This window comes from Notamacropus eugenii, chromosome 1 (assembly GCF_028372415.1).
Source record: "Notamacropus eugenii isolate mMacEug1 chromosome 1, mMacEug1.pri_v2, whole genome shotgun sequence".
NCBI lineage: Eukaryota > Metazoa > Chordata > Mammalia > Diprotodontia > Macropodidae > Notamacropus > Notamacropus eugenii.
The window spans coordinates 382,614,202-382,639,969 of NC_092872.1; the positions used below are offsets into that span (position 1 = coordinate 382,614,202).

A 25,768-nucleotide genomic window follows, 5' to 3' on the forward strand; every position below is an offset into this window, starting at 1 on the left:
TTTTGTTTATAAATTTATCTAAGGAAAGACATTTCATAATGTAACTAGTCACTCATTCTATATTTAACAATCCTTACTATCTATAAATTCCGTCAGCTAGGTGACATGGAGGATACAATGCTGGGCCTCAAATTGGGAAGTCCTGAGTTCAAATCAAACCTGACACATTTGCTAGCTCTGTGTCTCTGGGCAAGTCACTTAACCTCTGTCCATCTCAGCTTTCTCATTTATAAAATGGGGATAAAAATGGCAATACTCCCCAGAGCTGTTGTGGTGATCAAATGAGATAATATGTGTAAGGTACTTTGGAAACTGTTAAGATCTATATAAATTCTGCTGTCGTTGTTGTTCATTTGTTTTTCAGTGGTGTCCAACTCTTCATGACCCCATTGGGGGTTTTCTTGGCCAAGATACTAGAATAGTTTTCATTTCTTTCTCCAGCTCATTTTACAGATGAAGAAACTGGGGTAAATAGAGTTAAGTGACTTGCCTAGGGTCACAGAGCTGGTAAGTGTCTGCGGCTATATTTGAATTCAGGAAGATGAGCCTTCCTGACTCCAGGCACTCTCTCCACTGAAGCATCTACCTGCCGTGCTATCATTACATTTAACCAAATCCCTGACATTTTCCCCCCAATTTTTTTTTAACATTTTTTATTTAAAGTTTTGAATTCCAAATTCCATCTATCCCTCCCTCCCTTCTTGAGACAGTAAGCAACCAGATATAAGTTATATAGGTGCAATCATGTAAAACATTTCCATATTAGTCATTTTGTCCAGGAAGACTCGAACAAAAAGGAAAAAAGAATGAAAATGAAAAATAGCATGCTTCAGTCTGTATTCAACGAATATCAATTCTTTCTCTGGAGGAAGATGGTATGCTTCATCATGAGTCTTTTGGGGTTGTCTTGGATCATTGTATTACTGAAACTAGCTAAGTCATTCACAGTTCTTCAATGAACAATATTGCTGTTACTGTGTACAACATTCTCTTATCCCTGACACTTTAGCGCAATGTTTCATATTCTCTTAAGTCAAAGGAGGTAGAAAATAACTTGCCCTTTTTTTCTGTATGAAATGATCACAATTCAATTAGCTATAAAAGCAATGTCCATTTGTAGGGGTATCAAATATTAGTTGACAATGTCACCCATAATGCAGTCATCTGTACATTTAAACACTTACCTTTACCCCCCACCCCCACCCAAGGTATTTCTATTCTTCATAGGCTACATCTATAGGTCAAGGAGATGTACAAAGAAAGCTGGAATCAAAGCAAAAATCAGGAGATCTGGATTCTTCTCCTGATTCTGACATTTACATACATTTGTATGATTTTGGGCAAGTCATTTCACCTGTGGTGCTGTGAAAAAAAAGGTCTGTCACTTTACTATTTGTGTGTCATTGGGTAAATCATAAGAGGCTAAAAAGATGGATAAGACCTCAGAGGTCATCATGATCTTTCCTTTCTGGGGTTCAGTTTCTTCCTTTCTAAAATGAAGGGGATTGGACTTCATGACCTATAATGCACTTTCCAGTTGTAAATATATACTATTAATCTACCTGAGCCTCAGTTTTCTCATTTGTAAAATATGCTAATAATAACTAAGTGTCCTGGAACCTGCCACTCAAAATAGGGCTTTAATGAGGATCAAATTAAACACTAAAAAATTTTATAATTACAAAGTACTATGCAAACATGGGCTGTTATTATGATTATTATGGCTGAAAGGGGCAGGGGATAACCAATGGTAAAGGCATGGAGATAGAAGTAAACTTGGTGAATAATAGTTATAACAACTGCATATTACATGTTCTTGGGGGACATGGGGAACCAGACTGGCCAGGGCAGAGGTACATTTCATGAAGGAGTGGAAACTATTTGGGTAGGCAGCAACACTATAGACAGGCTTAAAAGCCAGTCAAATGAGTTGAGATTTTAGTCAATGTAAGGGGAAGGATTTGATCTCTTTCCCTCCTGCCTCTTCCCCCATAGTTAATGTAGTCACAGAAAACAAATAAAGGAGAAGAGAGGTAATTAGGTGTTGATGTTAATAAGGTGATGCAGTGATCCCTTTATGAAATGTGATCACCTTGCTCTGGGCATATGACGATGTTTAATTAAATGCTTATTGACTGAATGAAGAAGTCAGTTAATAAGTGTTTATTAGGCACCTACTATGTGCCAGGCACTGAGCTAGTCTGGGGATATGAAGAAAGATAAAAGACAGCCCCTGCCTGAGAAGCTCACAATATAATGTAGGAGACAAATACAAACAAGCTATGTACAGGATAAAAAGGAAATAATCAAAAGATGAAAGACACTAGAATTAAACTAGTGAAAATTACCAGCACCTAAAGATGGAATGTCATGCTCAGGGAAAAGCCAGGAGATCAGTGTCAGAAGGAGAAATGGTGACTGGTTGGGCTCATAATGGACCCCTATACCTGGGGCAGCCTGAGGGCGTGTGGGGAGTTGCCGACTCACCTCTTTCTCTTTCCTGCACCTCTCCCCAATTGTCTCTGTTACGCTGAAGTAGAGCCACTCAACCTGTAGGAGAGACCATATATTGCTGAAAGCAGACATATATACTCCTGACAGATACAGATGGACAGTTGCTTGAGGCCAGAAGCAGCTTCAAGGAGTAGGACCTCTGGCAGCAGAAAAGATAGCCTGCTATGGATTCAAGAGACAACTAGCCCCAGAAATCAAGAAGAGAACTGGGAAGACAGGTAGTCCCTAGGAACCCAATGAACAATCCACCTGAAAGTGGTGTTGTCCCTAAAGGCAAACTTTGTAAACTTCCATTAGGAAGAAAGAAAAAGAAAAGGATTTGCAGACCCTACAGCACTAAAATACTGAGTAGCTTTAATCACTTATGTCCCCTACATGTATGCCTCACTAATCTAAGTTTGTACTGTTCCTACAGATGCGTGTGTGTTTATAGGAGACTGCACCCCAGGTTTACATAGGGGCAGTGCATGCCTCTTCAATAAATGTCTTTGCTAAGCACTGAATGCATCTGTTGGCTGATTATTAATGGGAAGCATACTATTGGGGGGTCATAATTGATAGTGTTAGAGTGCAGACCCACAGAGTTACTCCTAGAATCTGAGGTAGCAAAAGCCTTTTAGGAACCCAATCCCTAAGTATGAGAGCAAGTTGAAGGACTATTCCAAGTAGGTGCTACATTAGAAAATAGGGAATTGGGGCAGAGCCAAGATGGCAGAGTAGAAGGATGGACCTGTAAAAGCTCCCCTCCACAGCCCATAAAATATCTGTAAAAAATGACTCTAAACAAATTCTACAGCAGCATAAGCCACAAAACAACAGAGTGAAAGAGATTTCCAGCCCAAGACAGCCTAGAAGGCCTATAGGAAAGATCTATAGCATCAGGCACTGCAGGAGCAGGACCAGAACAGGCTTTGGGGCAGGAATCCCTGACAGCAGCTGCAGTTTCCAGATCACTCAACCCATAAATGCCAAAGACAGCTTCAAAGGTCAGTGAGAAAGCTCTTTCACCTGGGTAAGAAGGGAACAAGGTCTGACACCACCAGCAGCAGCAACTGCAGCAGCACCATCCATTTTTGGAGCCCTCAGCCTAAAGACCTTGGGGGAATTGAGCTACGAATCTGGATCTCAGCCCTGAGTGGCAGCCCTGGGATGAGGAAGAATGCTGGTGTGGTGGAGGTGGAGGCAGTTGTGGAGAGGGAATTGTACTCACAGATCCTGGGCAGAAAAGAGTGCTTGTGGTTGTTAACAGACAAGAGTGCAGGCCAGGAGAGGAATAAACTCCTGTCCCTTGATTGTGACATCTTGGAGGAACTGAGAACATATAAGTCCCCAGAGTATACCCTCCTCTTGACAAAGGACTCTAAAGTCAAGTAATTGACTGGGAAAATGCCCAAAAAAGGGAAAAAATAAGACTACAGAAGGCTACTTTCTTGGAGAACAGTTATTTTCTTCCATCCTTTTAGATGAGGTAGAACAATGCATACCATCAGAGGAAAACCTAAAAGTCAAGGCTTCTGCATCCAAAACCTCCAAAATAAATATGCAGTGGTCTCAGGCCATGGAAGAGCTCAAAAAGGATTTTGAAAATCAAGTAAGAGAGGTGGAGAAAAAATTGGGAAGAGAAATGAGAGTGATGCAAGAAAATCATGAAAAGTGAGTCAACAGCTTGCTAAAGGAGACCCAAAAAATGGTGAAGAAAATACACCTTTAAAAATAGGCTAACTCAATTGGTAGAAGAGGTCCAAAAAGCCAATGAGGAGAAGAATGCTTTAAAAAGCAGAATTTGCCAAATGGAAAAGGAGGTTCAAAAGCTTACTGAAGAAAAGAGTTCTTTAAAAATTAGAATGGAACAGATGGAAGCTAATGACGTTATGAGAAAACAAGAAATTAAAAAGACAAAACCAAAAGAAAGAAAAAATAGAAGATAATGTGAAATATCTCATTGGAAAAACAACTGATCTGGAAAATAGATCCAGGAGAGACAATTTGGACTACCTGAAAGTCACGATCAAAAAAAGAGCCTAGACATCATCTTTCATGAAGTTATTAAGGAAAACTGCCCTGATACTCTAGAACCAGAGGGCAAAATAAATATTGAAAGAATCCACCTATCACCTATTGAAAGAGATCCCAAAAGAAAAACTCCTAGGAATATTGTGGCCAAATTCCAGAGTTCCCAGGTCAAGGAGAAAATATTGTAAGCAGCCAGAAAGAAACAAGTCAAGTATTGTGGATAACACAACACAAGATCTAGCAGCTTCTACATTAAGGAATGGCAGGGCTTGGAATATGATATTCCAGAAGTCAAAGGAGCTAGGATTAAAACCAAGAATCACCTGTCTAGCAAAACTGAGTATAATACTTCAAGGGAAAAAATGGGCATTCAATGAAATAGAGGACTTTTAAGCATTCTTGATGAAAAGACCAGAGCTGAATAAAAAATCTGACTTTCAAATATAATAATTAAGAAAAGCTTGAAAAGGTAAACAGGAAAGAGAAATCATAAGGGACTTACTAAAGTTGAACTGTTTACATTCCTACATGGAAAGATAATATTTGTAACTCTTGAAACTTTTCTCAGTATTTGGATAGTTGGAGGGATTTTACACATACATACACACACACACACACACACACACATATAGACAGAGAGTACAGGGTGAGTTGAATAGGAAGGGAGATATCTAAAAAAGTAAAATCAAGGGGTGAGAGAGGAACATATTGGGAGGAGAAAGGGAGAAATGGAATGGGGCAAACTATCTGTCATAAAAGTGTCAAGAAAAAGTTTTTTCAACATAGGCGGAAAGAGGGGAGGTGAGGGAAAAAGTGAAGCTTACTCTCATCACATTTGACTTAAGGAGGCTATCATGCACACTCAATTTGGTATGAAAATCTATCTTACACTACAAGAAAGTAGGGGAGAAGGGGATAAGTGGGATGGGAGGATGATAGAGGGGAGGGCAAATGGGAGGAGGGAGTAATTAGAAATAAACACTTTTGGGGAGGGACAAGGTCAAAAGAGAGAAAAGATTAAATGGGGGGCAGGGTACGATGGAGGGAAATACATTAGTCCTACATAACATGACTTTTATGGAAGTCTTTTGCATGACTACACATGGGTAACCTATATTAAATTGCTTGCCTTCTCAGTGGGGATGGGTGGGGAATGAGGAAGGGAGAGTAGTTGGCACTCAAAGTTTTAGAAACAAAAGTTAAGAATTGTTTTTGCAAGCAACCTGGAAATAAGAAATACAGGCAATGGGGTATAGAAATCTATCTAGTCCTACAAGAAAAGAGAGAAGATGGGGATAAGGGAAGGGAGATGTATGATAGAAGGGAGGGCAAACTGGGGGAAGAGGCAGTCAGAATGCATGGCATTTTGGGGTGAGGGTAGGGGAAAGAGGGGAGAAAATTTGGAACTCATAATTTTGTGGAAATGAATGTTGAAAACTGAAAATAAATAAACAACAACAACAAAAAGAAAATAGGGAGTTATTAAAGGGCCTAGAAGATCTATGTGGGTTGGACTGAGTTAGGTAATGGAAGTAGAAACTAGATAATATGATTAAAGGAACCATGTAGTCTGAGAAAAAAACCTATTCAGGTGTCATCATTATGTTATCCATCAATCACAGCTTGATGAAATGGAAACATTGGACTAGGGATCTGAAGTCCTGAGTCAAGTTCCAATTCTCACATTGATTCATTGTGTAAACTTAGGTAATTCACTTTCCCTGTATAGTCCTCAGTTTACCTGTACGTTAAATGATGGGGTACTGGATTAAATGATTCTCATATCCCTTTTAACTCTAACAGTGGTGTGTTTTATCTAAGTACCTCACAGTTTAGATATTTTATTGTCTAAGGTCTCTTCCAGCTTTGACATTCTATGTCCTAAAAGCCCTCAAATTGCTTGGTTCTCTGATTCTACTCTCATGAACAGTGTATTCCTCTCATCCATCTAGAAAGGCTAGTTAGGTTACTATATTCTCTGTCCAGCTCTCTGAACACTTTATTATATTGCTCTTACGCAGCCACAGTGAAGTTTGCTGAAACGTGCCACCTAGTGGAAAACAAAATGATTGGCTCCCATTGAACTGTTGGAGAGGAAAGAAATGTCAAGAAAACTATGTATTTTTCATAAGGAATTTTTTGCCTTCCTACAAAAAGGAAAAGTAATTAAAACAGCAAGAACTCTAATTGCATAATCCCTACTATTTATTTTAGTGGCGACCCCAGCAGTGTGATGGCTCCCAGAGGATAGGAAGTTTGTATCATCCCTGCCTGCCTGTTGGTTGTTTTCCTTGAGAACATATTCACTGCCTCGCTTGCTTTTAGCAGACAGTTACTGTCAATTCTTTCTCCCCAATCCCTTCTCTCAACCATATGTTTTTATTGTGGTTTCCAAGAACCTAGCTTAATAACTTTGTTTTCCTGGATATCACAATCATCTCACTTGGTATCTGAGTAAATCTTTTAGCTTCAGTCAACAAAATCACAACATATGAGAAAATGAAAGACAGCTTAGAACTTAGAATGTTAATGCTGGAAGGGGCCTCAATGATCATATGGGTCAGCTCTCTAATGTTACAAATGGGAGTTCCATGAGGAAAGTGATTTGACCAAACAAAGCTGAATCTGGAAGACATAACTTGTGACTCCCAATCAATCCACTGCAGCCAATAATGCTTGTTAATAATCACATTGCTAATATTTATATTTATTTAGCACTTTAGGATTGCAAAGTCTGAGCAAAAAGCTTTGATTTGTTCCTTATGACAATCTTGGGAGGTGGATGATGGTGTTGGTAGACTCATTTTCCAGATGAGGAAACAAACTCAGGAAATTGATTAACTCGTTCAAGGTGGTACAGCTGTTACATGGTAGCCTTACAACAGGATCTGAGTTATTGTCTCTGTCCAATGTTCTTTCCATTGTCACATCGAAAGTGAAAGCCATTGCTGCATAAGGATTCTTTCTCTCATCGAGCAACATTATAACCCTAAGTCACAAGGAACGAAGCTGTTGCCTCTTCTCTCAAATATCTCCCCCTCAAACCCCAGCTGGGTGGCTGGTGTGCTGCAGACAACCAGAAAACCTGCTTCAGTCCCAGCTCCACCTGCATACTTAGCAGTGTCCTAGCAATTTCAAAATCTCTGAAACCTGCTTTTCCTCATGTTGTGAAATGGAGCTAGTAATATCTGCTGCCTATGCCACGAGGGCTGCTCTAAGCATCAAATGGGATTGAGAGAAGCAAAAGGCGTCGAAAATGTTCTGTGAATGAACTAGGGATGTGTAAACTATGAATATCGCTCTTATATCTTGCTGGACTACGCAGGTTCCAAGGATTGCCACCCCCACCCCCCATGCCCCCGGTGAAGTCAGAGGTGAAAGAAAAAAGTAAAAGCTTGACAACCGAGAAAATAAAATTTAATTTTTAAAAAGCATGACTTCAATGAATCTGTAATCTCCGCCACGTGGGGTACTCCCTCCAACGATGCTCCCATTCATTCCCGTGGATTACCCATCGGGGGCTGATGGGGTGCACCCCACTGCGCAGTTGGCTATCGCTCCCCGGCGGAGCTCAGCCTCCCCCTGCCCAGTCTCAGGGGCTCCAAGTGCGGCCCTTCCGCATCCTCTCCTGGCCTCCCCCGCCCTTCCCCGAGCTCAGACAGAGCCCACCGCATTGCCCCCAAACGAAACTGGCGCCTCTTGGGCACCTACCACCCGCTTTGGCAGCAGGGGGCGCCTGGGGGGGCCACGGCTCCTAGAGGGCAGGGAAGCCTAACCCGCCCAGAACTTCGATTCCCTAGTCCCACGTGCGCGAGTCCGACAGATTCCCCCCACACCCGTCCCCTCCCCCGGGCTTCGAGGGCCCGGAAACCCTGGCCCCTCGAGCCCCTGGGAGTGGTCTCTTCCAGGTGCACCAGCTCATCCAGCTGCGGATCACGCAGTTTCCCCACGAGTAGGGGGGCGCCCCTCCCTCCCGGCCACGTCCTAGGAACCACACCTAACCCGCCAGCCGCCACCGCTCCCCACCCCCAGCGACAAGCTAGCATTCCGACCTGTTAGCCCTCCCTTCAGTCAACTCCTGGACTTTACCTAAGCCAGCGGGCGGATGAGACCATGTGGGGACCGGCGGGGGGAAGCATGAACTCACCCCCATCTCATGGCCGAGGCCGGCTGAGGCCAGCCCTGAAGGAGGCGCGGATTAAGATGAACCTGGAGTAAAGATGGGTCTTGCCGAGGTGGGAAGAGGTGGGGCTAGTGTAACCTGAGGAAACGGGGGGCTGGGGGAGAGTGGGTGGTGGGTCTTCGTCCCCTCCCCCCGAGGTGGGGGTGTGGTGGTAGCGCCCGGCTCCGCTCCTCTCTCGGCGGAGCGGAAGTGTCGGGGAGTTGGGCTAGGGCCGGCGCCGCGGCCGCTCCTCCCGGCCGCTGCTGCTGCCTCTGTAGCTGCTACGGGCGCCGAGGAGTTGGTGCCCGGGGCCGGGGCAGGCGCGCGCCAGGGGGACCGGCCCCGATGAAGCGGAAGGAGAAGAGGCTCCTGCAGGCTGTGGCGTTGGGGCTGACGGCCCTCGTCTTCCTGCCCAACGTGGGGCTGTGGGCTCTCTACCGGGAGAGGCAGCTGGAGGGCGGCCCCGAGGGTGCCGAGGCGGCAGCGGCGGCCAGAGCGGGGGTCGCACAGGTGAGCCAGCCCGCCTAACGTTCTTCGGTCGCGGGGCCGGGGAGACCCCGGATGATGCTCCGGGAGCTGGCCTCGGAGCTCGAAGGGATGGGACACCGCCAGCTGACCCCCGATAGTTGCGGGGAGCCCAGGCGCGCCACCCCCCGGGCAAAGGGGTCTGCTCCGACCCTGATCAGTGGATGGGACAGAATAGGATGCTTCCAAGGGGGAGGGTCCCCTTTGACGCCCACGTGATGGGGGGAGGCAGGTGGACATCCCCCAGGTGAGGTTTGGGTGCCCTCCCTTTGTCAGCTCCCCTCTGAGCCCATAGGGATGGTGGGTGCCTAAGATGCTCCCCAAGGAGTGTCCCCGATGCTGGGGGATTCTTCCTCTCCTGTACACCCCTTCCCATCCCCCCTCCCCAGCTGCCTCTCTCAGTTTTTTCCTCCTGTCACCTTCATTTTCTTACCTCCGGACTCTTGCTTTCTGTTAGCACTTACCCTGTGCGCCTCATTTTCTAAACCCCAGGAACCATCCCAGTTTCCTTCTCTTATCTACCATTGATAACTTGGGGCTTCCTCCATGGACTGAATCCCCCCCCCCCCCCCCCGCCATTTGCTAAATGACTGTCCCTTGTGCTGGTCAGTTCCTCCTGTGTTTTATCCTCTGTGATCAGTGGCTAGCTTTTCCCTCATGGGATCTTCTAGCACCAGCCTCCCTTCTTTCGAGGTCCAGTGGTCCTGGAGAGGGACGGGTCTTTACTAGCATATTTGGCAAAGGTCAGGTGGGTGGGACATATAATGGGACCAAGTATTTCTAACCGATTTCGGAATTTTGGAGCTGCCTTACTTCATTTATCCCTTTTTTGGCTTGTTCTGTCATTGGTCAGGCGTAGGCTATCAGAGCAGAAAGAGACCTTAGAAAGCATCTTTTCCCTTCCCACCCTGACACAGAGGTAACTGAGGGGAGTGATTTACCCAAGGTCAGAACCTGGGCTAGTCCAGTGCATAGCCACCGTATTTCTTCCATCAGGGTTGACATGTAAACGTGCAAAGTGACCAATGCTTGGGCTCACTTCAGATCTTCTGGCATTTGGCCTAGGGGTTTTTATCATCAGTTGGTGAATGTAAAAATTTCATTGTTGGGAGCAGAATCACAGGACTGGAAGGAACCTGATGAACTTGCCAAGAAGTATTTATTCTTACAAATGAGTGTGAAATGATGGGAGCCTTTCCTGTTGATTCTTTTTTATGGTTCTAGTAATTGTTGATTTAGATGATGTCATTTTATGTAAGGAAGTAGAATGCTGAATTTGAAGTCAGAAAACCTGAGTAAAACATTTTTCCTCTTCCTCAGCCTCAGTTTTCTTACCTGTAAGATGGGAATAATTCCTGTCTTACATATATCTAGGGGTATTTTTTGGGAGGGTGGGGGCGAGAAACATATAAACTGTGGTGTGCTGGAGGTGTGCTCTCTTTATTCTTTGTGACCTCCTGAATGAGTGAGAAACTGTTGGAATTACAGATGCTAGGTTGGGGAGAGTACCCAGACCATATTCAGAGTTGCATAGAATGGTTGATTCAGTTAGGTGGATTCAGAACTAGATGACAGCTGGACCCATTGTTGATTAATGGATAAGTTACACGAAGAGGGAAATCTTTAGTGCTATAGTTCTCTGAATTTGTCCTAGTCAGTGTTTTGGGTTTTTTTATCATTGCTTTCATATAATGGGCAAGGAGGGGAAGGATAGCTAGAAGACCTCCATTGTATCAGATTGCCAATCTATGGAGGATTTATGGAAAAACATGAATAATTATTGCACAGGTTGAGGTGGTTTGTGATATGCACTGTAGATACTCCCTAGGTATGAGATCAATTGCATTGAAGTATAAATGTAAAATCATAAAACCTGAACTGACAGAGTCCTCAGAAGGCATCAAGTCTAACTCATTCTTAAACAGGAATGCCCTCTATTATATTCCAAAATAGTCATCCAGCCTTTGTTTGAAGCTTTCCAGTAATAAAGCACTCACCACCTCCCTCCTTAAAAAAAAAAAAAAAATCAGCTGCACAAGTACAGTGGGCTGAAGATGTGGCTCAGAAAGGATAAAAATCTGGTGGTTTTAACAGTAGTAATAGCTGGCACTTGTATAGTTCTTGCAGGTTTACAAAGTGCCGTCCATAGATTATCTTATTTTAGCATGGCAGCTAATATGACCTTAGGCTACAAGAACAGAAGTCTGTTCAGAGCACAAATGCTTCTAGTCACACCATCCTTTGACCTGGCCAGGAGTACTGTGCCCAGCTTGGGGCACCATGTATTGGGAAAGATATTGATAAGCTTGATTTTGCCCAGAGGAGGACAACCAGGATAGTAAGGGGACTGGAAATAATGATGTATGAAAATTGATTGAAGGAACTTGGCATGAGTAGCTCCGAGAAGGGAAGACTGAGGGGATTACGTGGTCACTGTCTTCAAATACCTAAAGGTCTATCATAGGAAATCCAGAAAAATTATATTTATTCTGCTTGGCACCAGTGATCAAAACTAACAATGGGTAGAAGAGATAGGGAAGCATGTTTCAACTCCAGTCAAGGAAGAATTTTCTTAAAATTAAGCTTTCTAAAAGTAGAATGGACCATCTCAAGGGATAGAACACAAGTCACTTAATTCCTGAGCTCCAGTTTTCTTGTCTGTAAATGGAAGTAATAATAACTTTTACCTGCCACATAGAACCATTGTGAGACAGAAATGAGGTGTATATACATGTTTTACAAACTTTAAAATGACATATAAATATCAACTCTAGAATTCTCTACCACTGGAGGTCTTTGACCAAAGATCATATAGCTGCTTGTCAGAGATATTGTAGAAAGGATTTCTCAATCCAAGAAAAAATTGATTGATTCCTGTTCAGATACCAGGTAATCTAGATGACCTCTGCCAACTGTTCCATTTAATAAACATTTCTTAGAAGATTCCTATGCTGGAGATTTAGTGACCAAAAATGACAAAAGAAAGATCCGTCTCTTCAGGGAATTTTGTCTTGGGGGAAGGGAGAAATAGCATATATAGATAAGTAAATGGATTTGCAATGTGAATTTTGGTTTGGAGTGGAGGGGGAGAGAGGTTAAGGTGAGGTGGGAGAATATTCCAGTCATGAGGAAAGGATGAACCATGTGCACAAATAAGGGGGGAGAGAGGTGATGTCATGCAATTAGGGTAGTTTGACTGGAAAATAAAATTTCTCAAGTTGGAATGATGTGAAATAGATCTATCTGAAAAGATAGGTTGGAGCCAGATGGCAAAGGGCTTTAAATGTCAAACAGAGGAATTTGTATTTTATCCTAGAAGCAATAGGCAGGCACAGAAGCTTTTTGAGCAAGGGAAGTGACATAGTCAGGCCTGCGCTTTAGGAATATTAATTTGACAGCGTTATATAAAATGTATTGGAGAGAAGGAGACTGGAAGCAGGGAGACCAGTAACAAAGCAACTGCAATTAATAGTCTAAGCAAAGTGATGAGAACCTGAATTCGAGTGGGTGTTGCTTGTTGTCCAAAGGGTCTCCCTCTCACCTTTCAACTTTTACAACAGTTGTGATTGCAGGGATAGGGCAAGTGTTCACCTTTATAAAAGAAAAGAGGGGTGGTGTCTGACTCTTTAAGGAGCTCAGCTTCAGTGAGATCCTGTGAGTTCTTTGGAATGTTTAAGTTCATTATTAAATTAACACCTGCAATTTGGGTACAGTCCAGAGAATCCTTCGTGGTTTCATTGATGTGGCAGTTGGAGACTTTCACGATTTTGAAAAGACCCAGGTGTATAGTGAAGAAGTTGAGGTTAATGGCTCTTTGGCCTGGGCTTTCAGGTAAATTACCCCTGTGCCCAGTGAGCACTGGGGCAGGGACTGAGGAGTGGAGAGAGCAGCATCTGGGGCCGTGCTCAGAGGCCATGAGGGAAGGGAGACAGCCATAGACCTTGAAAAGTCAGACAATGGTCCAAGTCACCATTTTTGTCCTAGTGCTGTGGTTTAGGGTGGAGAGGACAGAGAAAGAGTGGCAATAGTTCAAAGAGATGAGCTGTTCTTGCTGAATCTCCTTTTCTTTTCTTTCTTTCTTTCTTTTTTTTTAAATAGCTGTCTTTTGGCCATTATTTGGGCTGCATGATTGTGTGGTTTGCAAATGAAAACTTCTTCCAGGTGATGCTGGATTTAAAGTGTATCTTTTGCCCCTAAGGAATATGCTGCCAAATTTCAAGACAGCCCCTTTTTTGCTATGCTTTGCTCCAGGTGCAAGGCACTGAGCTGGTATCCAAATGAAATCCTATGATCCAGTGTTGGAAGGTTGCAGGAATGATTTTAAATGATTAGAACTTACTCCTTCCAGTAACTAACTAGTAAGTGCCTACTGTGTGCATGGCATTGGGACTAAGCACTGGGGGAGACACAGGATAATGTAGAATATTTGAACTGGAAAAGACCTTGAAACATAGGATGTTAGAAAAATAAACCATAGCGCATAAGAGCTAGACATAAAATGTCCAAAAAAGAACCAGGGAGATCACTAATTCATTCTTTCAACAGTTTTTAAACGTGTTCTGGTCAGAACACTGACTGCTAGGTGCTGAGGACACTATAAACATATTTATATTTCTTATTCCAGTTATGTTGTCATTCACATTTCCAGTTATAACTGTCCAGTTATGCTACTATTTGAATAATTTGGCATCTTAATCATAAAGCTGACCACTTTCAAGTTTAAATTGTTATCCTAGCAAATGATTAAAATCATTCCATTGATCACCTTTAGTGACTCCTCATTACCCCAGAGTGAGTGCCACTAAGTACATAATCCTTAGCCTGATATTTAAAGTGTTCCACAATCTGGCTCAGCCTCAGCTTTCTGGCCTTATTATTTACATCCCTTCCCTCCATCCACACTGCATTCCAGCCATCTGGACTCCTTGCTGTTCTCCATTTTCATCCTGGCCCCTCCTCACTCTGTACATTTACATCCACTCTTCCCCTGCCTGCAGTGAATATCTGTCCCTCTCTTCCCCACACCTTCTCCTCTGTGTTTTGAAGGTGCAGCTTGGGGTTACATCCTCCATGCAGTCTCCTTTGATTCCTTCAGCAGCAAAGTCTCTCCCTCCTATCTTCCATGCCTCTTTGTACTTCTAACTCAGGAGTACTTTATGTCTTATTTCTTCTGTTTGACTTCTTGAGGACAAAGATCTTACAATTCATATCTGGAAAGAACACTAGCTACTATCTCATTCAACCCCTTCATTTTACACATTAGAAAATTGAGGCCCAAAGACCTTAAGTAAATTGCCCAAGGTCTCCCATATAATTGCCTTCTGTCTTCAAATCTTTTTTCCATAACACTTCCTTTTTTAAAAACTGTTTTATTTTTTTTTTAATATTCTACAATCACTACCATAAAACTTAGATTTTTATCCCCCTCACACCTACCCCACCCCCACCCCCTCCCTCCCCAAGACGGCATACAATTCTATATAGGATCTACATATACTTTCCTATTGAATACGTTTTCACTATAGTCATGCTATGTAGACGAATTAAAATCCATAACACTTCTTTAAAGTGTCATTTTCGACTTTGTCCCCCAGCCATCTGGCCACAGTGTTTTGCATGGAGTAGAAAGTATTTGAAATAAATTGAATCTAGTGACAGCTGCCTGACCCTTGAGGAAGAGTACAGAAAAGAAGGGAGAGAAGGGTGATATTTCTGAAGGCTATATGACCCTCCGATACCCAGCAGTTCTCATAAAAGTCCTCAATGTGTTAAATTCATCAAGTCTCCATCTTTTTTATTTATAAAATTCAACAATTGTATACTTTACCCTATAAACATCTGGATTGATGTATGGTGGTAAAGCTCTGCCATCAGTTTGGTGGGGAAAACATAGGGAGCCAAGTAAATTTAATACCAGTTACTGTGTGCATGTTCGTCCTTCATTGACAGAGAAGACAATGCCACCAGAGAAATGATGACATGACTTTCACTTAACTTTGTTTTGAGTGAGGGAGGGCTGTGCACGTCACCAGCCTCACTTCTCCTCCAGAGCCATTTGAATCCAGTGACCAGATATTCATCAGGATGACTGGAGATGACCCAGGATGAGGCAATTGGGGTTAAGTGACTTGCCCAAGGTCACACAGCTAGTGAGTGTCAAGTGCCTGAGGTGAGATTTGAACTCAGGTCCTCCTGACTCCTGTACTGGTGCTCTATCCGCTGCACCACCTAGCTGCCCTACCAATTACCATGTAACAAGTGCAAAAAAGAGATGGAAACAAAATGCTTTGAAAGTGCTGTTTAAAAATACATTCTGTTCTGTTTTAAGAGAAGTTTCTTTGAAGGTAATGTCCTTGTCAGTGAGAACAGTTCATTGTCCCTACTGGATTGTTTGATAAAGATGTTTTAAATGACTAATTGGCCATCTGTCATATTTGGGGGCCAGATAGTTGTTTTTACCCTCTGGTAAGATTTGAAAATTTAGCCTCCTGTTATTATCCCTCACAGGCCCTTTGGGCCTTTACTGCAATTACCTGTGGCTTTCCTTATTACAGAATAAATCCCTGTTGGCTGTGGAGAGTGAATTTTTCTGTCATTAAGATAGAATTATTAAAAATCATATTAATAAGTGTCTCGTACTGCATTCCTCTTTCACCACACCCCTCTCTTGTGTCCGGAGCCTATCTTGCCTGTTTCTATTCCCAGTTAAGCTGCCAATCCTTGATTAAGTCCACCTACCTGTCATGCTAGTCAACATGATTTTCAGTAGTGAATTTTTTGTGTGTGTGTGAGGCAGTCGGGGTTAAGTGACTTGTCCAGGATCACACAGCTAATAAGTGTCATGTGTTTGAAGTCAAATTTGAACTTGGGTCCTCCTAACTGCGCGGCTGATGCTGTATGTACTACACCACCTAGCTGCCCCATCAGTAGTGAATTTCTCCAGAACAAATGATAACTTTAGAGATGGAAGGAAGCATAGAAATATTTAGTTCAGCCCTTTCTTTGGAAGAGAAAGAACCTGAGATCCAGAGCCTGGAAGTAACCAGCCCAAAGCCACCATGGAGTCGGGTGCCTGGAGCTCCAGATCCAGTGTTTGTTTTCTTCCTACTTTACCATAGGAGTTTTCCCTATGATTTGGAAGCAGTATGGAGTATGTCCAGTTACATTACTTGGTCAGCAACCAAAAAGTTTACTACACTTTGTGTTCTATGAGCACAAGAAGATCATTAGTTTTTAAACAGGATTAAATATAGTCTATACCTCCCAGTCCCAAACCCCAGCTGGACTTACCTAAAATTTTGAGTGTAGCCTGTATTTTTTTTTCCATTTTTAGAGAGATCTTATTTTAAGAATTCAGCCTTTATTCAGACAAATTTGCTTCTGTTCCTAGCATAGAGCCTCATACACCCAAATAGTGATTAAGTGAATGGACTTTGCAAGACCAATCAGGAAAATCCAGACTTAAATATGTCTCTGTATTTATTGGGAAAGATTCTTTCCTACTGCACTCATCCCAGGCCATACGTGTGTATGTGTATGTATGTGTTGTTCTCCCCCAGTTTCTGGGTTTTGGTCTTAGTATGTTTTGCATTACAAGGAGGTGTACTGCATTTAAAAAATCCCAATAGCTGGGGGAAGGGGGAGGAGGGGTAGAAAATGTTTTTAAGAGTGGCAACAATAGAGTATAGTCTAAAGACTATACTGACTTTGGAGACAGAAAAGCTAGGTTTTGATCCCAATTCTACCACCTATTAATTGTATGGTCATGGGCAAATAATTTTTGTAACTTGGGTCCTCAGTTTATCTGTAAAATGATGAGATTTAATAGTTGTTTTCTAGAATTTTTCTCTAGGCCTAACATTCTATGTTCTAAGATTTCTTCTAGTACTTACATTCTTCTAAGTCATAACTTCATTGGAAAATAATATTCAAGGACTCTAAATCAGGGGGATAATGGATTACACAGTGACTTTAATATTCATGTATCAGGAGTTCCTCTCCTTTTTTAGGACTTTTCATTATTCTTAGAACATTAGGAAATCAATATAAGGATTTTTTTTTTAATTTAACCACATTTTTCTTAGTGGTGGTAGAGCCTGACCCATCAGAAAATTAAGTAATCAGGCACCACATAAATAGAGTTTTGAAATGATTACCCTAAACTGTTTCCTCATAATGATGGGGAACATTTAGACAGCTAATCACTAAAATGTTTGCATGCTCAGGTGAAACATGATGCGTTAGAATAAGGACTATTGATCAGCTAAAGGGGATTGGCCTGTCTGCATCCTTCCCGTCACGCTGAGCTTGGAATTTTGGAAAGAGGCATTGGCTTTCATAGTAACATGAATTAGAGGTGCATATTAAAATCAATGTTTATATTCTTATCTATATAAGTCTTATTTGCATAATAAGTCTTGATGAGACAGCAAATTAATACTGTGTGGAAGGTAGGAAAAGGCATGCTCAGACATTAATGTCATGTGGTAGAGGGATTTTTCTTCTGCAACAAGATAACCATATAATCCTAGGAATTATAACCATAGAAATCAGAAGTAACAAATACGTCCCGTAGGTGTCTCCCTCTTTCAAAAAGAAAAAACTTCCAATTAAAAAATAAGAATCATAGAATGTTAGAAGGGATTACAGAATATAGACAGCTGGAACACAGAGCAAGGAAGGTTAGAACTGGACTGACCGCGAGAGATCACCTAATTCAACCCCTTCATCTTATAGATGAGGAAACTGGCCCAGGAAATAGAAGTGAGAATGCCCAGCTAGGTAGTGGAAGAGATAGATTAGATCCTATTTTTTCTCAGAGTCCTGGCCTAGTGTGTTCTACTGTACTGCCTCCTTAACTCTTTTTCATTGTTCCTCCCACCCCTCCCTACCCCCACCATAGTTGTTTATGTCTGTGTTTTGTCACTTAGGCAATAATAATTCATTGAAGATTCTCTAAAGTTGAATGCATTGTTAACAAAGAGCTACCATAAGATTAGTTCCTGCTTTGTAATACAGCTTATGCTTTATAATTCATGACCTTTTAGCTTGGTGAAGCACCCTATCGATATTTTCTAAGACAGAGTGAGCTAAATTATTCAGCTTGCTTTGGCTGGTTGTTCCTCTCTTTCTCTTTACCTTTGAATGCCTTCACTTTGGTGTCCTCTACTGCATACCAATAGATGAAATGACCCATTTTTCTATTTGGGAAACAAGTGAAAATTTTAAGCATAAAATGGAGAATCTCTTCAAATTTCACAAATGATAGTATCTTCTATTTTGTAGGACTTTACCATTTACAAAGTACTTACCTTATAACAACAACCCTGTGAGGATACAAAAAGTTTTATTTACAAGTGGGAAAATGGGGGCTTAGAGAGGTAAACTGATTTAGAAGTATATGATTCCAATTCAAGTATTTAGAAGATCTTGACAGTCTGAAACAATGGGCATATCTAATAGGGATAAATGACAATCCCTCCACTTGAATTTAAAAAAAAAAATCATTTCCACAAGTAGAAAGTGAGAAGGGGAGGAGGTCTAGAGATTTTAGTGGGCTCACTGAGTCAGTGGTATGAAAGAACAAGAAAAGTATTAACTTTGATTAAATGTGATTACAGTGGGGGTGAAAATTAGTGGATAAATTGGGAGAGATTGTAGAGGTTACAGGTTTGGAGGAGGAGTAAGGTGGTAAGAAGCAAGGATGGGTAAAGATAACTGCCTGGTGGTAAGCCTGAATGACTGGAAGGACAGTGATGCCACCCCCAGAAATAGATAAGTTGGGTGGAGAAATAGGTTTGAGGGCAAAGGTGAACACTTGGGATCTGCTGAACGTGAGATGCTAGTGAGACATCCAAGTAGAGATGTTCATCCAGCAGTTGTAAATATGGGATGTGGGCTATGGGGAGACGATAGATTGTTGACTCACAATAGGGCAAGCATTCACATGATGGTCAGAAGAAGTGACACAAGGACACTCTCAACATCTCTCTTAAGAACTTTGGAATTGATTTGTGTGACATGGGAGACACTGGTGGACCACCCAGCATGGCATGCCCACCTCAGAGGTATAGTGCTCTGTGAGTAAAGCATAATTGAAGTAGCTCAAAAGAAACAAAAGAGTCTCCTCTAAATATTCACATGGACTATTTGTGTCCCACTTGTGGTAGAACATTCCAAACTTGTATTGGTCCAATCAGCCACAGTCAGACGTACTTTGATTTGACTCTAACATAGTGATGTTATTTTGGTCTCTTCAAGAATAAAGGGCAACCACCAACCAAATCAAAGCAAGATTGTTGATAGAGGTTTGAGAGTCATCTCAAACAATGGCATTGCTTAAGATCAAGGGAGAAATTGAAGAAAGATAAAAGAAGGCCAAAGACAAAACCTTTAGACTATGCCTGTATGTAAGGGGTGTGGGAAAAAGGTAAACTAGCAAAGGTGACAGAGAAAAGTTGTAAGAGAAGAATAGTTTCTGTAGTAACCAGAAAACCCAGCCACCTAGCACTGGAACCTCAGAATCCTAGTTCAGGAAATTAAACTCCACCCTTGTATCCCTTTCTGCCATTCGTTCATTTATTACTATTGCATGAAATCTACTGGGTGCTTTGGGAAATAAACACACCTACAGAAATGTTCATTTGGGGAGGAATATGTCACTTCTGCCTTTGGGGAACCTGGTAGAGTGTAGGGGATATTCAGGAAGGTTGCCTTCCTGGAGGAGGTGATACTTGTACTGGGCCTTGGAAGAAGTTTAGGACAAGCTTTCTGTTTTGATTGTTGTCACATCACAGAGTTAGAAGGTACCTCAGAGTTCATCTTATTTAGCCTCTACCTGAAAGAAAAGCCCCTCTACAGCGTAGCTTATAAGAGGTTCTCCAGCCTTTACTTAAAGACCTCTAGAAAGGGTATTTATTTTTCCTTTCTTGTGGACGCTGTGTCTGAGGCTTCATATGAACAAAGATTGTGTTACCTTTTTTTTGGTAACACATCACACCATTGATTCTTGTTGAGATTCCAGCCCATTAAAACCTCTCAGGTCTTTAGCAGATAAATGACATTCTATACACGTTTTTGTCATCTTGTTCCTGTGAATTTGTTTGTTTTTAATCCAAGTGTAAGATTTTATATTTATCTCTTTTAAATGTTATGTTACTGGATTTGGAGTGACGTTCAGTTCTGCTGAGAGCTTTTTGGATTCTACTTTCGTTACTCATTGTGTAGGTTCCCCTGCTAGTGTTGTGTTATCTTCAGGTTTGAGAAGTATGGCATCTATTGTTTATTGCAAGTCTTTAATTAAAACAGGGTTAACCCAGATCCTGGAGTACTTTACCAGAGACTTCAGGTTGACATCAAACTATTAGTGATTACTCTTTGGTTCTAGTTACTTAGATAGGTCCAAATCCACCCAGTTGCATTCTGATCTAGCCCACATATCTTCATCTTATTTGTAAAAACAGTGCAAGAGACTTGGTCAAATGCTTTAGTAAAATCCAAAATTTCTGTGATCTACCAGGCCTGTAAAGCTTTTAGAAAAGCAAATGAGATTACACTGGCATGACCTGTTGTTGATGAAGCTCTCTTGGCTTTGTAAAGAGCACTTACCTTTTTAAATGCTCATTAATCATTTCTTTAAGAATTTGTTCTATGATTTTGCCAGGAATGTAAGTCAGAATTATTGGATTGTAATTTGTAGATTCTGTTCCTTCTCCTTTTTAGAAAATTAGGACATATGCTTTTCTCTGGCCCTGAAAAACCTCTTCTGTTCTCCAAGATCTTTCAGAGTCACTGACAATAAGCAATCATATCCACCATGTTTTTTTTTTTTCTGTGTATGAGATTCTGTGGCCACAGATTATCTCTTGTCTCTGTAATCAAACTTAGATATTCTAAATTTAGCATTGCAGTTTGTCGAAAGTATCTGACTCTTAATTATGTCAGCATTTGGTTATTGGGACACCAATTCATAGGATCATAGATTTAAAGTTGAAAGGGTGATCTAGTTCAGCGCTTTGATTTTACAGATGAGGAAACAATTTACCCATGATAATACAGGTAGTAAATGGCAAGTCCAGATTTTGAATTCAGGTCTTGTGACTCCATATCCATCACTCTTCTATAGATGACCACATGAAAACATACTCCAAATCACTATTAATAAGCGAAATATAAATTGAAACAGTTCTAAGGTTTTACTTCTTACCATGCAAGTTAATACAGATGACAAAAAAAAAAATAGAGTTGGAAGAGATGTGGGGAGACAGGCAAACCAGTGATTCTACCACTGGGTGTATACTACAAGGAAAGTGGAAACAAGTTCACTGTATGCCAAAATATTCATCACAACACTCTTTGTGGTAGCAAAGAATTGAAAACAAATTATTATTGAATGGTTGAAAATATGACATCATCATCATTGCCATAGCTAACGTTTTATAATACTGTGTGCCAGACACAGTACAAAACACTTGCAGTTATTATCTTACTTGAACCTCGCAACAACTCATGATTATTCCCATTTTACAGATGAGGAAACTTAGGCAAATGGGTTGTGACTTGCCCTGGGTCAGAGAGTTAAGGAGTATCTGAGGCTGGATTTGAACTCAAGTCTTCCTGACTTCAGGCTTCAGCACTATTATCCACTATACCACATAGCTTCCCCATGCCAACATAACAATATTATTATGGAGGTAAAAATGGCACATATGACTAATTCAGAGAAACATGAAAAGATTTGTGTGAAGAACTAAGAGCCGTATATACAATAACTGTAAGAATGTAAATGAAAAAATAAGTAAAAATGGGTTCAGCTTTGTTTAATTAAAAATTAATGAAATTTGTGAGCATGTGATTCAAATATATAAGAACAAGAATTATTTGTCGATAAATTTGTCAGAGGATATGTACAGCTAGACAGTTCTCAAAGGAAAAAAATACCAATCTATCAACAGAAACATTAAAATGCTTCAAGTCAGTAATTAAAGAAATGCAACTTAAATCAACTCTGAAGTTCTACCTCACACCTTTCAAATTGGTAAAAAAAAAAAAAAAAAAAAAAAAAATGACAGTTTTCTCCCCCCACAGAGAGGCTGTGGGAAAACAGGAACACTAATACATTATTGGTGAAATCGTGAATTGGACTCAGACATTCCGGAAAGCAATTTGGAACTATACACCAAAAGTTTTATCTCCTACTTTGCAAGTTAACACAAATGACACAGAATGAATGTGAGGAGACAAGCATATCAGTATTCCCAATACTGGGCATATACTACAAGGAAGGTGTAAACAAAGGTTGACTTTGTGCCAAAATAGGACTCTTTGTGGTAGCAAAAATTGGATTCAAATTATTGATTGCTTAAAAATACCGTGACATGATCATTATTGTCATCATCATCATCATGTTTAGGTTCAGAGTAGAAACTTAAAAGTAAAAGTTCATTGAATTCTTTAAAAGAAAATAAAAAGGGAAAGGTCCCAGAGAACAGATGGTGAAACATCTCTTCTTTTACAGCAGAAAGGCAGGAGATGAATAGGACAGGATTTTGTATACATACTTAGATGCAATCAATGTATCTGATATTTGCTTGATTTTTTTTTTTTTTTGGTCACAAGGGAGGGATCAATGGGTGAGTTGTGGTGAAGTAACTAATGTAAAGACAATAGTTCTTAAATATGCATACATATATGTATATAACATATACATTCAAAACCAGCACTCTTTCCACTTTTCTAGTCTTTGTGCCTTGTATTAGTGACTTGCTTAGGTGGACAAGGGTAATAGGCAACTTAAACTATAGCCCTTTCAGCTAAATCTCTTATATCCTCCTTCATGCCAAGAATAGCTTAATAGTTTGGAAAGGTGGAAATCTACATTTTGGAAAGATTCTCTAACAAGCTAACATTCGTTTATGGAACCAGCGACTAAGAAAATATATCCTAATTTTTCATTTATCTCAAACACTGGGTAGTTGTAGGAGCAAAGAATGTAAAATCTGGAAGGGATCTTAGCACAGACCTTTTTAAAATTAGAGTTGAAAGGATTCTTAAATCATAGGATACTAGAACATAGAATTGAAGAACTAAAGGGCTAGAAATAACCTCAGAACACGTCAACTCTAGAAGAAACATTAGCATATGGTCCAGCCCCCTCATTTTATACAGGAAGAAACTGAGGCCCAGAGCAGGTAAGTGATTTGCTCTTGCCCATGGTCATGTAGCATCTTGTCCTTGCTCTGTAGTCTGAATTACATGTCTTACATGTCTTGATTTTGCTTATTGCCTTTATAAGTTATTTGTTGTCAAAATACTAACTCCATAAGAAATCCCAATTATTTTCTCTCTAAGAATAGATAGTAATAAAGCCAAGAAACTCCCATGTTTCATTTTCATATTTTCAAAATTATTTTTTGAGTGTATGAGTTATCCTGCCTAATGCACTGAGGCCTATTTTTATCACTTGGGATGTTGAAAGTAAAACTGACAGACCATATTTACCAATGCTGGTAGTACTCAGCGACACCATTTCTTTTTAAAGCATACTAGAGAAAATACACTATGTGAGAACTTGTGTTCGCAGTTAATTGGACCAGCCCAAAAAGATAGAATGGGAAAAAAAAAAGTATACTATTCATTTACATTTTTTATATGAAAAGTATGTGTCTAGTCTAGACTATAGCTAGATTCTAGCACATATGCTGTTCAGCCTGTCTTTATGTACTTTTAATTCTAAGACCTATCTTGTGAAGTAAGTAGGAGAGAGATTGTCTTCTTACAGATGAGGAAACTGAGGCCCAGAGTTAAATCAACAAACATTTATTAAGTCCCTACTATGGTCACTATACTGAGCACTGGGGAATACAAATAAAGGCAAAATGTCCTTGGGCAGCCTCAAGAAGCTCACAGTTTAATAGAACACCTTATAATCCAGTGGCCAAGAAAGGTGAGATCATTTAGAGGTTACATAGAGAGAGAACTTTTCCAGTAACATACACTGAAAGTGATAGAGACAAAAAGAATGAAATATAAATGGCCTAACTTGCTTGCTTTATGGAGTTAAAGTAAAGGAAGTGGCAACAGTTCTTACCATTCTTTGTTTTATTTGGTGGGGGGTTTGAAACTTATATTTATTTATTTATTTTTAGTTTTCAGCATTCATTTCCCCAAAATTTTGAGTTCCAAATTTTCTCCCCATCTCTCCCCTCATACCACCCCAAGACACCATGCATTCTGATTACCCCCTTCCCAAAATCTGCCCTCCCTTTTATCACACCCCTCCTTTCCCTTATCCCCCATCTTCTCTTGTTTCTTGTAGGACAAGATAGATTGTATACCCCATTCTCTGTATTTCTTATTTCCCAGTTGCATGCATAAACAGTTCTCAACATTCGTTCCTAAAACTTTGATTTCCAACTTCTCTCCCTTCCTCCCTCCAATACCCACTGAAAAGGAGAGCAATTCAGTATAGGCCATATACATATAGTCATGCAAAAGACTTCTATAATAGACCTGTTGTGAAAGACTAACTATATTTCCCTTCATCCTATTCTGTCCCCCATTTATTCTGCTCTCTCTTTTGATTTTGTCCCTCTCCAAAAGTGTTTACTTCTAATTACTCCTTCCTCCTATTTGCCCTCCCTTCTGTCATTCCCCCAGACCTCACTTATCCCCTTCTCCCCTACTTTCCTGTAGGGTAAGATTGATTTTCATACCAAATTGAGTGTGCATGTTATTCCCTCCTTTAAGCCAAATGTGATGAGAGTAAGCTTCACTTTTCCCCTCTCACTTCCCCACCTTTTCCCCTCTATTGAAAAAGCTTTTTCTTGCCTCTTTTATGAAAGATAATTTGCCTCATTCCATTTCTCCCTTTATCTTCCCAATATATACCTCTCTCACCCCTTAATTTTATTTTTTAGATATCATCCCTTCTTATTCACCTTACCCTGTGCCCTCTGTCTATAGATATATGTATATAATCCCTCCAACTACCCAAATACCGAGAAAAGTTTCAAGAGTTACAAATATTATCTTTCCATATAGGAATGTAAACAGTTCAATTTTAGTAAGTCCCTTATGATTTCTCTTTCCTGTTTACCTTTTCATGCTTCTCTTGATTCTTGTATTTCAAAGTCAGATTTTCTGTTCAGCTCTGGTCTTTTCATCAAGAATGCTTGAAAGTCCTCTTATTTCATTGAATAACCATTTTTGTCTCAGTTTTGCTGGGTAGGTGATTTCTTGGTTTTAATCCTAGTTCCTTTGACTTCTGGAATATCATATTCCAAGGCCTTTGATCCCTTAATATGGAAGCTGCTAGATCTTCTGTTATTGTGATTGTATTTCCATAATACTCGAATTGTTTCTTTCTGGATGATTGCAATATTTTCTCCTTGACCTGGGAACTCTGGAATTTGGCTACAATATTCCTAGGAGTTTTCCTTTTAGGATCTCTTTTAGGAGGTGATCAGTGGATTCTTTCAATATTTATTTTACCCTCTGGTTCTAGAGTATCAGGGCAGTTTTCCTTGATAATTTCATTAAAGATGATGTCTAGGC

At 40.7% G+C, this 25,768-nt stretch overlaps 1 protein-coding gene across 2 annotated transcripts in view; it reads left to right on the plus strand.

Moving 5' to 3' along the window:
* The first annotated feature begins 8,426 nt into the window (after positions 1 to 8,426).
* GALNT10 (polypeptide N-acetylgalactosaminyltransferase 10) overlaps positions 8,427 to 25,768 on the plus strand; it is a 173,520-nt gene continuing 156,178 nt past the window's right edge. The window contains exon 1 of one of the 2 annotated variants that reach the window (XM_072630798.1): positions 8,427 to 8,762. In XM_072630798.1, coding sequence (XP_072486899.1) covers positions 8,748 to 8,762 — 15 coding nt within the window. In that variant the 5' untranslated portion in view covers positions 8,427 to 8,747. Of the gene's footprint in view, positions 8,763 to 8,880; positions 9,200 to 25,768 lie in introns of those variants that run through there. The other variant, XM_072630799.1, reaches the window with a different exon arrangement.